Source organism: Pteronotus mesoamericanus, unplaced genomic scaffold (assembly GCF_021234165.1).
Source record: "Pteronotus mesoamericanus isolate MK-2021 breed Mesoamerican mustached bat unplaced genomic scaffold, CSHL_Meso_final contig_20, whole genome shotgun sequence".
Classification (NCBI taxonomy): domain Eukaryota; kingdom Metazoa; phylum Chordata; class Mammalia; order Chiroptera; family Mormoopidae; genus Pteronotus; species Pteronotus mesoamericanus.
The window spans coordinates 1,278,997-1,295,825 of record NW_026555085.1 but is presented as its reverse complement, the minus strand read 5'-3'; the positions used below and the strand labels follow the sequence as shown (position 1 = coordinate 1,295,825).

Sequence of the window (16,829 nt, the reverse complement as noted above, 5' to 3'; positions counted from 1 at the left end):
TGGAAGTCTATTCAAAAAAATAATGAAAGAAAACCTCTGATTTGGTGAAGGAAATACACATGCAAGCCCAGGAGACAGAGAGTCCCAAGCAAGATGGATGCAAAGAGGTCCACTTCAAGACCCATCATAGTTAAAATGCCAAAGGTTAAAAATAAAGAGGGAATCTTAAAAGTGGCAGGAGAAAAGCAGGTAGTTACATACAGGGGAGTTCCTATAAGACTGTCAGCTGGTTTCTCAAAGAAACCACAGGCTAGAAGGGATTGGCAAGAAATATTCAAAGTCATGAAAAAGCAGGGATCTACAGCCAAGATTACTCTACCCAGCAAAGATATCATTTAGAATAGAAGGGCAGATAAAGAGCTTCCCAGGCAAGTGAAAGCTAAAGGAGTTTGTTGTCACCAAACCATTATTATATGAAATGTTACAGGGACTTATTTAAGAAAAAGATCAAAACTATGAACAATAAAATAACAATAAATACATATCAATCAACAGTTGAGTCTAAAAAACAAACTAAGCAAATAGGAATAACAGAGACAGAATCATGGATATGGAGATCATTTTGAGGGTTGCCAGATGGGAGGGGGTGTAGGGGAATGGGTGAAGAGGTGAGGGGATTAAGAAGTACAAGTAGGTAGTTACAGAATAGCCATGGAGATGTAAAATACAGTATATGAAATGGAGTAACCAAAGATCTTATACACATGATCCATGGACATGAACAATGGTGTACGGATTGCCTGAGGGAATAGGGGTTGCTGGGTGGAGGGAGATGAAGGGGGAAATATCAGGACAACTCTAATAGCATAAACAAAAATATAATTAAAAAATAGCCCTTGGATTGAGCACCAGCCTGTGAACCTAAGGGTCAGTGGTTTGATTCCCAGTCAGGGCACAAGCCTGAGCTGTGGGTCAGGTCTCCAGTCGGGGGCCCAAGAGAGGCAATCAATCACACATTAATTTTTCCCTACCCCTCTGTCTAAAAATAAATAAATAAAATCTTTAAAAAAAAATATATATATATATATATAATTTAAAAATAAATCTGATGGAGAAAACCTTACTTTTACTTTGCTTTTTAGATATGAATGTTGGTCTGTATCACAAACAGGTCTGTAAGGGAAAATATGTTAACACAAAAGATCTTAGTGGTTTCTGACTAGTAAGTGGAGTCCAACTAATGAGGTTGCAGAGAAGTCATATAGTTAATTAGAAGCTTGGATAAAATTTTCTTACTGCAATATTTCAACTGTAATCAACAAAGCTTTCTACCACAAATATTTTCACACTTTTATTTTCATGGTTACAAATCAACAGCCTTTGGCTGAATCTTGCCCTGGCCAGGTAGAGAAGCTGGTTAGAGCATCATCCTGACACCTCAAGGTCAAGGGTTCAATCTCCTGTCAGGGCACATAAAAGAATCAACCAATCGGTGCATAAATAAGTGGAACAACAAATCAATGTTTCTTTTTCCTCCCCCCTTCCTCTCGCTCTCTTTCAAGTCAATAAAATTTAAAAAGAACAGATTTTCTAGGTCACAGAGTTCTCTGCCCTTTTTAGCAAGTAGAGAAGCAAGAACTCAACTTTTAATAAGTTACAGAATGACCATTAAGTTATTTTTTAGTAAAATAGTCACTAATTTTTTTCAATCTAACAAGATGTAGTAGGTGACTCAGAGCTTTGGGTTCTCAGCCCTTCATTATTGTGTTAACTGAGGCTTTAGAACCTTTAACTGTGGGTATGAAGTTTTCCAGCCAGGAATGTTAAAGGAAGGGGTTTCCTATCGCTGTTCCCTAGAGAATACTAAAAGAGGAGCTCTATTTTAGAAGGGAAAAAGAGCCAAGGTAGGATTGAACCGACATGAGTGGTTGCAGAGCAACTGCCCTTTCACCTCTAACTTGGGATTCTAACATTCTCTCTGCGACAAGGGGACGAAGGCTGTGAAGAGGAACTCGGGACTAGGCCCTGCCACGGCTGGCCAGGAGTCCCAGGCGCGGCGCGGGCGGGAACCCGGGCTACGGCGCGCAGTAGCCCCACCCTCCCTGGGCAGGATCCTGGCCGGGAGGTGGGGCCAGGGGGTTGGGTCTCCGGCCGCGGGAATCCTGAGCCCGCCTCTTCCCCACCCCTCTGTTTCTCGCCATGGCCCCTGCACTGCTCCTGGTCTCTGCTGCCCTCGCCTCTTTCATCCTGGCCTTTGGCACCGGAGTGGAGTTCGTGCGCTTTACCTCCCTTCAGCCTCTTCTTGGAGGGATTCCGGAGTCTGGTCGTCCAGGTGAGATGGAGGGGTCGAGGATGAGCTCTGGGGTAGGGAGGTGGAGCCAGAGGAGAGGGAGAGGGGCGGGGCTTGTAGACGAACGGCAGGGAAAGTCCTGGAGAGGGAACTACAGCCAAGAAAGATTCTGAGAACCTGCAGGGGAGACTAAATTATTAGGAAGTCAGGGATTAGCCCTTTGGAGAGGCAGGAGAGTTAGGACTGAGATCCAGGGAATGGGCGATAAGCAGAGCATGTTAAGGAAAGTGCTTTGTAGACGAGACTATAGAGAGGAGATTGTTAAAAAAGGGAACATTTGGGGAAGTGAAGTAAGAGGGGCAATGGTGGACTCTCCTGCCATGCCTTTGTCACCACCCAACAAGGAATCATCTTCCCCAGCTCTAAAGAGGGTCTGGGAAAGAAAGAAGAAACTGAGGATGGGGAGGTGAGGTGGGCAAAGACTACAGAGGAAGTTAAGATTCTTGAAAGCATTAAGGGACATGGCCTGGGACCCTAAGAGATAAGCGTAGGGTGTCCTGTTCTTTTCACTCTCCAACTCCCGTAGATGCCTACCAGGGATGGCTGGCTGCCTTTCAGGACCGCAGCATTCTTGCTCCTCTGGCTTGGGATCTGGGGCTCCTGTTACTATTTGTGGGGCAGCACAGCCTCATGGCAACTGAGACAATGAAGGTGTGGATGTCCCAGTGCTTTGGGGTTCTTCAGAGGTCGCTGTACGTGGCATGCACTGCCCTGGCCTTGCAGGTATGAGGCCCTGGAAGCTAAGTCCCTAAGAGAAAGGGAGTCTGGGGAGGATGCCCTAGATAGCAGAAGCAAGGACCTTAGGTTTCTGATAAAAGTGTGGGTTTTGGAGACCTGAGGGTGTTCATGACTCTAATCTCAGCCTCCTTTCCCCCACAGCACACACCCTACTTTATATAAAGAAGAGTGCACTGCTTGTCATTCCCCAAGCATGCATGCCTTGTGCATTCTCACCTCTGCACTTTGTTCATGTACCATTTGAGATTTTCTCCTTAACTCTTCCTCAGCCCTTCCCTTTTATCAAAACCAAGAGAAGGCTTCTTCGTTAGTATTCACCTGTCTTCTCAGTGGGGGCTTGGCAAGGGCTACTGTGCACCTCTTCAGTCACCCTCATCCATTTTGTAAGTCCTCTGGGTAGAGACGGATCATCCTTACATGCTTCAGACCCCACCCAGCACCCTCCACATGTTAAATATTTTTTGGTGATGTTCATGGTAAAGGTGGGAGAGCTGCATGCCAGTCTCGGGTGGGAGCAGCTTCTGGGTCTAGGTCTCCCAGCCCCTCATCCTTCCCCAGCTAGTGATGCGATGCTGGGAGCCTGTTCCCAGAGGCCCTGTGTTGTGGGAAGTTCGAGCGGAGCCATGGGCCACCTGGGTGCCCCTCCTGTGCTTTGTGCTTCACGTCATTTCCTGGCTCCTCATCTTCAGCATCCTTCTCGTCTTTGACTACGCAGAGCTCATGGGCCTCAAACAGGTGAGGCTCCCAGATCCCTACCATTGATCCTTTCTAGAACACCTCTTTGCTTTCAAAGGATTTTCTCCCTCCCCCTCCCATGCTCTTCTACCTTCCTCTTGCTTTCAGCTCCCTTACCTGTCCTTTTTTTTTTTTAACTTTTTAAAAGATTTTTTATTAATTTATTTTTAGACAGAGGGAAAGGGAGGGAGAAAGAGAGGAAGAGAAGCATCAATGTATGGTTGCCTGTCGTGCACCCCTACTGGGGACTTGGCCCGCAACCCAGGCATGTGCCCTGACTGGGAATTGAACTGGCAACCCTTTGGTTCACAGGCTGGCACTCAATCCACTGAGCCACACCAACCAGGGCTGTCTTCCTGGTATGAGCCTCCCCTCAGCCCTTCCTCAAAGGCCAAAAACCATGGGCCTCCTAAGCCTGTGGAAGGTTCATGGCCTGAAGATGAGGGTCAGGGGCTCAAGACTTAGAAGGGTGGTTCCTGGGCCTGAGTTATAGCAGGAGGGTGCCTGGAAGGGGAAGAAAAGGTGGCTAAGTTATGAAAAGGGCTTGACTCCATTTCTAAGCTGTTCTCCCACTCCTAGGTGTACTACCATGTGCTGGGGCTAGGGGAACCTCTGGCCCTGAAGTCTCCCCGGGCTCTGAGACTCTTCTCCCACCTGCGCCACCCAGTGTGTGTGGAGCTGCTGACAGTGCTGTGGGTGGTGCCCACCTTGGGCACTGATCGGCTTCTCCTTGCTCTCCTCCTTACCCTGTACCTGGGCCTGGCTCATGGACTTGATCAGCAAGACCTAAGCTACCTCCGGGCCCAACTGCAAAGAAAACTGCACCTGCTCTCTCGGCCCCAGGAGGGTGAGGCCTAGTAAGGAGCTAACCATGGTTTCAAGCCCTGTACTTCTTCCCCTCAGAATTCAAATCCCTTGACATCCAGGTCTTGGCTGCTTCAGACCAGAGGCCCAAATCTATGGACCAAAGGGACAGTCCCATCCACTCCACTCCCTGGGTCTGTCTCCATACTCTAAATTCTGAGTTTCAGGACTTCAAGGTCCACTGCTTACCAACCAGGAAGAGAGGGTGGGGAATTTATAGGTCTTCTCACAGTGTCGGGCTGACATCCCTTCTCCAACCACCTCAAACAGAGAAGGGTCCAGCCTGATCACTCCCGTGACAGTTACTCGTCTCTGCACCCCAAGGATCCCCTTCTCCAGGTCTAACTTGCGCTTTGAGGAGCTGTACTGGGGTCTGTAAGTTTGACAGTAGTGGCAGCCCTTCCAGGTTCCATACCTCCGCCATTCCCACTGGCTGGCCTCTTCACCTCTTTAGGCCCCGCGCCTGGATTCGGTCCTTGAACTTAGTTGAGAGGATTCTCCAGCTCTTTATTTGAATGATTAAGGGCTCCCTGCTCTCCCGAAGAACACACGCAGCTGGAAAATAAATTTCAGCCTGGTTTTTCTACACATGGTGCGCAGCCTATCAGTGTGTCTTAAGCTTCAGGACGAGAGAGTTTGGGAAGGAAGCTAGCTGAGGCGGGGCTCGCGGAACTCAAAGCCTGAGCAGCCACCACCCCCTCAGGCTACTGCTGGGCGGTGGCCACTCCCCTGCGAACCCACCCCTACGTTCCCGTTCCTGGAGCAGCCCACCGGAGGCCTTGGAATTCATGGGAGACTGGAGCTAAAAAAAAATTGGGCGGTAGATCCAGAAGGGGAGCGAGCTTCCAAAGCTGTTGGCTTCTGAGCGCCTCTCCTGCGCCCCTAAGACCTCCTACTGCCTGGCTGCGGCCCGGGACCCCACAGCGACAAAGTCTCGCCCCCGAGGCCACAGCGAGGGGAGGAGGGGCAGAAGATGGGAAGGGCGGGTCTGGCCCGGAGCAGCTGCTGTTTCCTCCCCACGTCCCTTGAGGGGCCTGAGTCACCAGCCGCCGCCCTGGGTCGGCGGGATGGGGGTGGCCGGTGTCTGGGCACGTGGGTTTTCCAAGGCTACTGGGCAGGAGCGAGGTGAGGGGCCCCGGGGGACTCAGAGCGGAGGGTCAAGGGTGACGGTCGGAAAAGGGGAGCTGGGAGAGAAGTCTCACGCGTGGTAAGCTGGAGCGAGGCCCCGCCCCCTCCTCGGGCCCCGCCCCGCGCCCCCTCTCCTTTCCGCATTGTCCTCAGACAAAGCGGTCGCCCCCCTTCGCCCCGCCCAGCCCCAAGGTCTCTGTCTTGGTCTCCTGTTTAGGGTTCCCACTTTTACTCCTCCGCCCGTCCCTCCTGCCTCTGGATCTCCCTTGATCCCTCTCTCGTCCTTTTCCTCTTGCTTCCCCTCTCCGGACGCCAGGCTCCTCCGCGCCCCGCCCCGGGAGCCCCAGAAGCGAGTGAGTTGACTGAGGGGCTTCAGGGTGAGTTGAGGAGGGCTTTCTCCTCGCTCAGTCCTCAATCCTCGGCCCGGGACCTTGGGCTGACTCCTCTTTGAGCTGAGGTTGTCTGTCTGTGCGGCCAGTGTGGGGCGGGGATGGCTGGCAATGTCAAGGCTCCTTGAGAGCCGAGACCCGGGCACAGGACGCGAAGGCTCCCGAGAGAAGAGGCGCGGAGCCGGCCCTCCGTGCTGCTCCGTCCCAGGCACAGCAGGTCGGGGAGGCAAGCCGTGGTGATGGGCCGGGTTCGGGGTGGACGTCAGGTTTCAGGGAACGCTTTGGCAGCCCCGGCGCCCGGGTTCTGAAAGTCCCCGGGGGAGGGTATTTCCTTGGCCCGCCCTGGGGCGGAAGAGGGGCGGGAGGCGGGGCCCAAGCACCGCTGGAAGGGGAGCCTGGACCTCTGGATCCGGAGCAGAGAGGCGCCCGGCTGCATCCACGGAGCTTCCTTTACCCTCTGACCCTCTTTTCCCCTGCTCCCCTAGCCCTTTTCACTCTCCACCCCTCACTGAACATCCGTTCAGGTCCCGTTGTCCCCCTCTCCCGCGGGATTCCCTGACTGGCGTCCCCACTCTCACCGCCCCCGAGGTAGCGGTGAGGCCTCCTTGCCCGAACCCTGTCCCCCTCACCCAGAGCCTTACTTTCCTCTCTTCCCCCTCACACCAACTTCTCTTTTCGCCCTTCTCTCTTCTCATATCGTTGGTACCGTCTCTGACTCATTGACCTTGAGCTGCCAGATCTGAATCTCCACTCTTCCTTTGCTTCTTCCCCTTTCCCCCATCAACTTGGCCCATAACCTTTTCTTCATTTTCTCGGTTTTCTCCTTTCTGTGTCCTACCTCGTCTCCCTCTTTCCCTCTGCCCTCTCCCTCTCAGCTCCTCTGCCCTTCTCTATCCCACCTCTCCCATTCACTTCCTGTCCTCCCATCCCCAGCCTCACCTGCTGAGCCTCTCAGTAGCATCTCCTTCCTGTTCTCTGCTCCTAGTACTCCCCACCCTCACCTAAGACGACCATGGCCACCATCCCAGACTGGAAGCTACAGCTGCTGGCCCGGCGCCGGCAGGAGGAGGCAGCCGTTCGTGGCCGGGAGAAGGTAGAGAGGGAGCGTCTGTCCCAGATGCCAGCTTGGAAGCGGGGGCTCCTGGAGCGTCGCCGAGCCAAACTTGGTCTGTCTCCTGGGGAGCCTAACCCTGCATCTGGGACTACAGCAGTTGGACCTCCAGACCCAGACAAGTCTGCGGTCCTCCTGGAGGCCATTGGCCCAGTGCACCAGAACCGATTCATTCAACAGGAGCGCCAGCAGCAGCAGCAGCAGCAGCACCGGAGTGATGAGCTATTTGCAGAAAGAAGGCCTGGGACTTTGGAGGCCAGGGAGTGGAGACTCAGCCCTGGGGAGATGAGAGATCCAAGCCCCAAGGAAAGAGAGTCCAGGGAAGAGCAGCTCAGTCCCAAGGAAGCCAGAGAGAGGAGGCTGGAAGTAGGGGGAGCTGAAGAGTCAAGCCTCAGGCCTTTGGGGGTTCGTGACGGGAGGCAGGCTGGAGACAGGATCTACAGGCTGTCAGAGACGCAGAAATGGAGGCTGAGTCCTGCAGAAACACCGGAGCGGAGTCTGAGACTGGCAGAGCCTCAAGAACAAAGTCCTAGAAGAAAAGAGCTGGTGGAAAGTAGGCTGAGCCCACCAGAGTCTGACAGCCAGCAGCCGGGCCTGACAGAGGCCCATAAATGGAGGCCTGACTCCAGAGAGTCTCAGGAACAAAGTTTGATACAACTGGAGTCATCAGAATGGAGGCCGAGCTCAGGAGAAGAAAGAAAAGGCTGCTCAGAGGAGTGTGGAAGAAGAGAAGACAGGCCAGCTCCAAGAATGGCTCCAGAAGAGATTACAGGGCTCTCTGAGACCCTGACACGGAGGGCTCCAGCCAGCAGCTCTGGAGGAGTGCAGGCAGCAGAGCAGAGACCCAGCCCTGTGGAGGATGGCAAGGGGGACTTGAGTCTGACAGAAGGGTGGAGATGGACCCTGTACTCTGGAAAGGTTCGAGAATGGACACCCAGGGACACAGAGACTCAAACTCAGAAGCCAGCCCCTCCAGAGTCTGCTGAGAAGCATCTGGGTCCTCTTGGTGCAGAGACTGGAGAAGTGGAGGCTGAAAAGGAGGTGGGAGCTAAGGACAAGCCTCTTAGCACCCTGCAGAACCGCTGCTCTGTGCCCTGCCCCCTCCCACCAGAGGATGCTGGGACTGGAGGCTCTAGACAGCAGGAAGAGGAAGCTGGGGAACTCCAGCCCCCACCCGCAGCCCCTCTGTCTCCATCCCCAGCCTCACCTGCCCCCCAGCTCCCTGGGGATCCCCTCATGAGCCGGCTGTTCTATGGGGTGAAGGCAGGGCCAGGGGTGGGGGCCCCCCGCCGCAGTGGACACACCTTCACAGTCAACCCAAGGCGGTCTGTCCCCCCTGCAGCCCCTGCCACTCCAGGCACCACTGATGCTGCAGTCCCTGGTGCTGGGAAGAAGCGGTACCCGACTGCTGAGGAAATCTTGGTTCTGGGGGGCTACCTCCGCCTCAGCCGCAGCTGCCTTGTCAAGGGGTCCCCTGAAAGGCACCACAAACAGGTATGGAGCAGCCAAGCCAGACTTCTTAGAAGCCCACTTCTCTGTTCCTTCTGGGCTTTGAACTCATCTTTCTTTATACTCCTGTATTCTGGTCTTTCTCTTAATTTGTGCTGCCACCACTTCTACTCTAAAACACACCCTTCCTTCTTGTAGTCCTCCTTTTTCACTTATTTCCAAGCCCTAAGGATCCTGCCTATAACCCAGTGCTGTCCCTGGGTGTGTCTCTCTCAGGGTGTGCCCAGGCTGCTTACTCTTCACTCCATCAGGCTCTGAGGTCCCCCACCCCATTTCTTTCCTTCTTTTCCTCTGAGTCTGTGACCCAACTCAGTCCATCTGGTGGGAGACAGGCCAGCAACCTTAAATCTATAACAGTAAGGTCACCAGGGTGAAAGCCTTTACAGCCTTCTAGGAAAGGAATGTGGGGGCAGGAAGCCTGGAGAGAAATGGAAGGAAGATATGAGTGGAGGAAGGTCTCACAGTCCAAGGAAGTAGGGGACAGAGTTGAGTGGGGACATCCTAGGATGAAGAGGGGATGGGGAATGGAGCAGGGCTGGCCAAAGAGCAAGTCTGCCCCACGGGAGAGTCCCACACAGAGGCCATTTAAAATAGGTGACCTTGGGGTTGCACACCACCAGCTCGGCCACTGCTTCAGACAGTGCTCCCTTCTTTCGGGACAAGAAAAGCCTTCTCCTCTTCCAATATACCCCTTCCCTGACTTTCTCCCTGGCCTTCCCCTCCCTCCTCAGGACTGGCTCAGCATTCCATTTTCCCCTCCTCCTGCATCCCGGGACTCTCCCCTGCCTTGGGGGTAGAAAAAGAAAGAACTGAATTTGGAGGTATTACTGAAAGCAGGGAGTCCAATGGGAGTTGAGGACAGGGACAGGAACTGAGGCCAGCAAAGAGTCAGAGGTTAAACTGGAATCAGGATGTGCAGGAAAGTGGGAGACGCTAGGCTGACAGCTCCCCTGGCCTTGTCCCACCCCACCTCTTTCCTTCACGCCAGTCCTTTTCTAGCTTGAAAAGGAAAGAGAACCCCATGCACCTCACATGTGTCCAGAGACAGGGAAGCCTTTCCTAATCTCCAGTCCTCATCCCACATGTGACATCCTCAGATCTGGTTTCTGTGTCCTCAGTGTCATTGGGAAACCACAGGGACAAAACACCTAGATTAAGCTTGGGGGTCATTTGATCCCCCCCCCCCCATTCATCGTCACAAGAATCTTGAGCACCTGAGTCCATCCCAAGCCCTCTGACCATGCAAGGAGGTAGGTCAGGAACTGCCAGGATAAAGTATTCAGAAAAGTCACTTCCTACTGAGTTAGTTGGCTTTTTGGGTAGAAAGAGAAGAGGGAGGCATAAAGTTTGGGATCCAAAGCCTGGGGGCTATCCGGGTGCAGGACAGGACCTGTGATGGAGCATACCTAGGTCAGGGAGTTGGGGAGCCGGAAGCAGCTCACCCAAACAGGAAGCCTGGGGTGGGGGCCGGAAGGCTGGTGGGGCCGAGTGGGGAACACTGGGCTCTGGCCTTCCAGAGCTGCTCAGGATGTGGTGAGAAGAAGGAAGCAGTGCTCGGGGTGGGGGTGGGAAAGCAGCAGCAGACTTCTCTAGACGTACATGCCTCCCCCTCTGCCCTCTATCAGCATCAGCTCTTGAAGGGCTGGCATGCTCTGTCCCAGCTCTGCCCAACTCCCTGGCTCAGGGATAAGAGGACCCCCTCCCCCTCCCCTGCCTTCCCTAAATAACTCATTTGCAGGCTAATTCCATCAGCTTTATTCAGAGAAATCCCAGACCTGGCACTGGAGCCCAGAGGATGGGCTGTGGCCAGTGCCCTTCCCCAGAGGCCTCTCAGCTGAGACATCAGCTCCTCCCTTCTCCAGCCCCCTTGTGACCTTATATAGCTGATGAGAGGAGCCAGTGAGTCACCCACTCTGTACCCATCCCCCTCCCACCATGCAGGCTGTACATTCCTGGGAACCCAGTCAGAAGTTGCTGGGGTGGGGATGGCAGGGGCAGTATAGACGCAGGGTGAGGGGAGAGTCAAACATGGACTGAAAGCAAATAAAATGAGCCCTTTTTCAGAGTGGCTAATAAACTATGGAGCTTGTTATCCTGAAAGGGGATATGAAAAGAAAACAGAAATGGGTTCTCAGAAGTGTGGGTAAATCTATCAGTAACAGAACCAGAAGTGGTCCCTTTTGAGAAGTTGGGATGTAAAGGGTCTGGTTGCTGTCACTTTATTCTATCAGCTGTTTTACAGACAGACTGGGATCAATTGTGTACAGTCTGGGCTCCCCCCACATTGTTCCCCCAGCTTTGATCCTCTATAGAGAACTCATGTGGGGTCTGGATGAACCCTTCCTTACCCAGTAAAGCATCTCCCATACACAGACACAAGGGTAGTAAGTTCTCTGATAGGTTAGGAGGTAGTTATTAGGGGGGGAGGGGAAACAGACAAGGGGTAAGATGAAACTAGAGGGCCAGGGTATGAGGGAATGAATGTGATAACTTCCTAATAGGGTGACTGGGAGAGAAGGAGCCATGGGGTATTTGGGAGAAGAGCGTTCCAGGCAGAGGGGAAACAGCCAGTGCAAAGGCCCTGAGGTGGGAGTGCCCACAGAGGGCCTGTGTGGCTGGAGTGGAGGATGCCCAAGAGGTGAGTGGGTTGCACCTGGGCAGCATCCTATAGGATTTGGTCAGGCTCTGGCTTTTGCCCCCAGTGAGATGGGGAGCTGATGCAGGGTTTGGAGCCAAGGAGTGACACAGTCTGTCAGTTCCAGCCTACCATGTGGATGCATATATTAGCAACCACCTCTCCAGCCACCCTCCAGACTTCTCTTCTCACATCCCAGTCCGTTCTGAGATGAGGAGGCAAGGAACCAGCCCCAAGTTTCTCAAAACAGATGCCAGGGAAGGCCTGAGTAGATCATCTGGACCTTTTCAAGTAATTCACATGGAATTCTATTTATCTCCGTTATCGCTTTGGCTCCAGCATTAATCCCACCTTACCCCTTTCCCCTTGAGCTTCTTAGGAGGGCAAAAGGGAAGGGTAGAACAGCAGTGAGAACAGCTGAGCTCATTGTGTTGGGGAAGGATCCACATGTCATTTCCAGATCCCCTGTCTGGTGTTTTGCCTCCATCTCTGCATGTCCCATCTGGTGTATGCTCTACCCCCACTCTATGTTTTCATGGACTTTCCTCTCTGTCCTTGTCACCCTTCCCAGTTGCACCTTTCGGGGACTCAAGGGCTTATGTTTTCCCCTATGTGTTGGGGGAAGAGTCTCAGTTTCCTCTGGGCCCTTCTATTGGTCTACCCTTATTTTTGCCTAGGACTCCTTCCCCAGCCATCTCAAATCTCACCTCCCCTGGGTACCAGAGACTCAGATCTGATCACAGGACTTGTTTCCATGTTTTTAGTTTCTACTCACCCTTCTGCCTTGAGCTAGGAAACTTGGTCCTGTATTACTCGCCTCTGCCGCCCAGGCAGGCCTCTGCCAAAGCTCCGGCCGAAGTCTCATCTTTTGAAACGAAGTTATTGAAGAGGGAATATCTGGGATTGCAGGACCAGCATGAAACAGAAAACTGGGACCCAGAGCGGATGGGAGGGCAAAGTCAGCGGGGTGCCCAAATCCAGCCCTGCGCCCCACGTTGAACCTGCGGGGCTGAGGGCCGGCTGACCTGCCCCGCCCTCCCATCCGTAGCTCAAGATATCCTTCAGCGAGACAGCCCTAGAGACCACGTACCAATACCCCTCCGAGAGCTCGGTGCTGGAGGAGCTGGGCCCGGATCCCGAGGCCCCCAATGCTCCCAGGGCCCCAGCGGCCCAGCCAGACGAAGATGACGACGAGGAGGAGGAGGAGGAGGTGGAGGAGGAGGAGCTGCAGCCGGAGCTCCGGGGCGGGCTGCGCACCAAGGCGCTGATCGTGGGTGAGCGGAGGCACGAGGGCGCCGCCCGGTGTTCACAGTTGGCACTGCGGCCCCGAAGGAACGGGGAGGACAATGGCGCTTGAAGGGCTGCCAATTCCTTTGGTTCAACTCTCTTCAATAAATGGGGAAATCGAGGTCCTGGGAAGCAAAGTGTAGATCGGGTCTCCAGATTTTAAAACCAGGGCTCTTTGTGAGCACTCTAGTGTGGTTTAAAACAGGGCTTGGGTCAGTGAGGCCTGAGTTTGAATTCTACCTTCTCCTATGGTTGTGACCTTAGGGAAATAACTGAACTGTTGGCCTCAGTTTGTTATTTATGAAATGAGGTTAATCATAACTACCTCCTGGAGTTGTTCAGAGGGTTAAGTAATTTTTATGAAGCACCTAGAACCATGACCGGACATCAAATTACTTAACTGCACCTGGGGTTATTGTGAGATTAAACAAGTTATAAGATAGCTGGCCCAGAATATGAGCTAAATCAGTGTGGCTGCTGTTACTGGTAGTAACAAGCACTCCAAATGTGGAAGCTACTGTATTAGGTGACTTCCCTATGCTAACCGGCCTTCAGTAAGGGGAGTGGGTGAGGAAGGCAGGAGGCAGAGGCCCTCACTCATTCTCTATCATTATTGCCTCCTCTCTCACAGATGAATCCTGCCGAAGGTGACCCTCTTCCAACACAGGGTTGTACCTCCCTCCTCGGAACTGAAGATCCTGAATTCCAGAAGATTCAGTGCAGACAACCCTGGAAATAAGCCTGACAGGGAAGGGCAACCAGCATCTTCCAACTTGCTTTCCTCATCCTGTTTCTGGAGACAGAGCCCAAATTCCACCCTCACTCAAAGTCCCCAGAGTGAGTGCATCATGCATGCTCATGTACCCTAGGTGACCCAAGTCCCAAGGGTGGTGGACAGAGCTCATGGGGGGTGGAGGTGGAGAACCCTGTTCTTCCCACAGCCCCTCTTGGGCTCTCAGGATTTAAGCACTCATCTCCCTGGGAGGCTGGCCCCCAGTCCTTTTATAGGCACATCTTTCTCCTGCTCCTTAGGTCACTGATCTTTTGTTTACAGCTCCTGTCTCCCCTCTTGATCACAGCCTGGTTTACAAACACCCCCAGCTCCATCCCCCCACAAAAAAGTCCCAGGTTTACAGGCCACATCTATTTTCTATGTCCATATGAAATCCTCTTCTTTGTCTCCCAGTGTCCCCAGTCACCTCACTGGGTGTGGCTTCCTCTACCTTTACTCAGTGTTACTAGGCCTCAGTTTTCCCCAAGAGGAAAGTCAGGGAATCTTAACTCTATAACCATGTCTGGTTATTTAAGTGGTTCAAAAATGAATTAAATTGCAAGGGTGTAGAGTGACTAATGAAGTACCTCAACTCTCCTCCCCTATTTCTTCCTTATCAATTGCCTGTTTAAAAAAAGACAAAAACAACCTTTCATAATAAAGTGGAGCTCTTTCCAACTCTCCTGCTGCTTCTCCTTTAGGGAAAAAAAGTGTATGTGGGGGATATTCTAGGTTCCCCCTTCCCAAGCCTTTGCCATCTCCTATTGGCCAAGAAGAAGAATTGGCATGGCTGTGGGAGAGGAGAACAATGGGGATGAACCAGGAAGTCAGCACTGACATGTAGAAAGGGCTTTGACAGAGCCCTGCACTGGTTTCTCAAAGGGCTGATTTGAGGAAAGGCAGTTGAAGTATCCACCTAGACATGGGAAGTGCCATGAGGGTAGACTTTGTTGGGTTTAAGCCTACACCTGGCACTTAGTAGATAAAAATATTATTTCTAGAATGAATGATTCAAAAAATAAACCAGTAGATGAAAAGAGCTAAGAAATGGGAAGCAGAGGATACTCTGAATCGACGGATTCCAGTAGTCAAGAGGCCTACTGCAATGCAAGCAGCCAGGTAGTATGTGACACTAGCTAATCCAGGATCATTTACTCCAAGACTCAGGACCACTCAATAATAAATCTGAAAAATATAGTGTATTTACAGAAGTGCAGAATCTTGGTAAAGGGTCTCTGGCAGACAAAAGGTTTTCTTAAAGGTTTATGAGCCATTGCTTTGTTTCCCAAGTGTAGTTGATACTGAGAGATTTTCCCATTTCAAAGAATTTCTATATTCTACAAATGTGGATGATGTATCTTTTACTTATCAGGTCAATTTTTTTCATTCTCCAGGTTAGTAAAGATATGGTTGAATACTTACAGTCCTGTCACTAGAGGCTTCTCTCAGCCTAGTCAGAGTAGACTCTCCTTTACTAAAAACAAAACATGTTAGACATATTGATCTAAACATATGCCAGAGCTCTTTAATTTACTAGCAGGGGAACAAGCTTGGTGTCAAAAGAATAAGCCAGTTCACAGGGGGTATGGGTATGGAAGGTAACAGAATCCTTATGTTAGTAGCTAGGTAAGATCCTAATCTGTTTCAACCCAAGAAAGTAGAAATAGGAAACCCAGAGATGCTAGGGGTGACCACAGTCCATCTCAGAAACAAACAAAAGATGTATGCAAGAAGTCAATGATATGGAGTTAGCAGTCGCTGTTAATTGGAATAACAATGTTTCATTTCTCAACAGTAGTGTCTGGTAAGTCCTATTAATCATAAAAGTATGAAGCAGGGTCAAACAGAGTTCAGACAGCAGAGAGCCAGTTAGCAAGTTCTGCTTAGTTTAATTTTTATTTTTTATAGATTAAAAAAATATTTTTATGTATTGATTTGAGAGTGTGAGAGAAACATTGATCTATTGTTTCACTTATCTATGCATTCATTGGTTGACCCTTGTATGTACCCTGATTGGAGATCGAACCCACAACCTTGGCGTATCTGAACTACATTCTAAGCAACTGAGCTATATGTCTAGGGTGTTTTGCTGCTGCTTCTTCTTTTTTTTTTAACAGGCTAAATTCACTTTATTTTCTTTGTATAAAATTATGTGGTGGCCACAGCAGGAGCCTAGGTCCTCTGCACAGAAACTCTAGTGTGGGTCCTTACAAGATGGCTTGTGAATTCCTGATAGGGAGACTTGGTGAACCCAGTTTCTTTCCAGAGGCCAGTGGTGAGATAGCTGTAGGTCTTAGAGATGGCATCAAAAGTGGCCTTGGTGAAGTTACCCAGGGTGGCAGTGCATCCCCTGGCTGAGGTGTAGCAGTCATCAATGCCAGCCATCATCAGCAGCTTCTTGGACATAGGTGCTGAGATGATGCCATTGCCCCTGGATACAGGGATGATGCACAACAGCACAGAGCCACAGCACCCAGTGACCTTACAAGGGACAGTGTGGGGCTTGCTGATCTTGTTCCCCAAGTAGCCTCCCTGCACAGGGACAATAGAGAGCTTGGCCAGGATGATGGCCCCACGGATGGCAGGGGCTACTTCCTTTGTACACTTAACACCCAGACCAACATGACCATTGTAGTCCCTAATGGCGACACATGCCTTGAACCTAGTCCTCTGGCCTGCATATGTCTGCTTTTGTGCTGGGCATAATCTTCAAAACCTCATCCTTGAGGGATGCCCCCAAGAAAAAGTCAATGATCTCAGATTCCTTTTAAATAAAAAAGATTTTATTTATTTATTTTTAGATAAGAGAGGAAGGGAGGGGGAAAGAGAGGGAGAGAAACATCATTGTGTGGTTGCCTCTCGCACACCCTGCCCCGGAGACCTGGCTTGCAACCCAGGCATTTTCCTTGACTGGGACTCAAACCCATGACCCTTTGGTTTACAGGCTGGCTCTCTAATCTCAGATTCTTCCAGGGGTGGAGAAAAGAGATTGATCTCTTCCAGGAACTTGATTTTCATCTCCGGGACCAGGCGGCTGAGCATGGTGACGGGGAAACACTCCTTGTCTTCGGCCTTGCCTCTTCAAGCTCCACGGCCTCCACTCCTACCTTGGCCCTGGCTGCCGCTGTCAAATCCTCCACCAGAGCTGCCACAGCTTCCCATTCCAAGGCCCTTGGAGCCTCTGGGCCCTTCCCCAGCACCGGCATCATTCACCATTTGGTGTTTCCTGGGAAAAAAGAAGACGCTTATTTCTAAATAAGCAGCCACGCGTGCGTTTCTCTAGCTGTTAGCAAAAATGCAGAACACAATTTACACATTCCTTAGTTTGGAGATCTTTTAAAATTACTTTCTGAGATAGCATTAAGAAAAGC

The 16,829-nt window shown here is 51.5% G+C and overlaps 2 protein-coding genes and 1 pseudogene across 3 annotated transcripts; 2 read left to right on the top strand and 1 right to left on the bottom strand.

Moving 5' to 3' along the window:
• Window positions 1-2,093: 2,093 nt before the first annotated feature.
• Window positions 2,094-5,215, top strand: NRM (nurim). Of its 2 annotated transcripts, XM_054569029.1 has the most exons (4): window positions 2,094-2,272; window positions 2,817-3,013; window positions 3,587-3,763; window positions 4,343-5,215. In XM_054569029.1, the coding sequence occupies exons 1-4, from the start codon at window positions 2,140-2,142 to the stop codon at window positions 4,619-4,621; spliced, it is 786 nt and encodes a 261-aa protein (XP_054425004.1). In that variant the 5' UTR covers window positions 2,094-2,139; the 3' UTR covers window positions 4,622-5,215. The 2 variants fall into 2 exon arrangements, with proteins under 2 accessions (XP_054425004.1, XP_054425006.1); XM_054569031.1 differs by lacking the exons at window positions 2,817-3,013; window positions 3,587-3,763 and having other exon boundaries at window positions 4,343-4,565.
• Window positions 5,216-6,429: 1,214 nt separating this feature from the next.
• Window positions 6,430-14,121, top strand: PPP1R18 (protein phosphatase 1 regulatory subunit 18). Its single transcript, XM_054569028.1, has 3 exons — window positions 6,430-8,749; window positions 12,448-12,673; window positions 13,318-14,121. The coding sequence occupies exons 1-3, from the start codon at window positions 7,157-7,159 to the stop codon at window positions 13,335-13,337; spliced, it is 1,839 nt and encodes a 612-aa protein (XP_054425003.1). The 5' UTR covers window positions 6,430-7,156; the 3' UTR covers window positions 13,338-14,121.
• A 1,485-nt stretch (window positions 14,122-15,606) lies between these two features.
• Window positions 15,607-16,674, bottom strand: LOC129066966 (40S ribosomal protein S2-like; annotated as a pseudogene).
• Window positions 16,675-16,829: the final 155 nt, after the last annotated feature.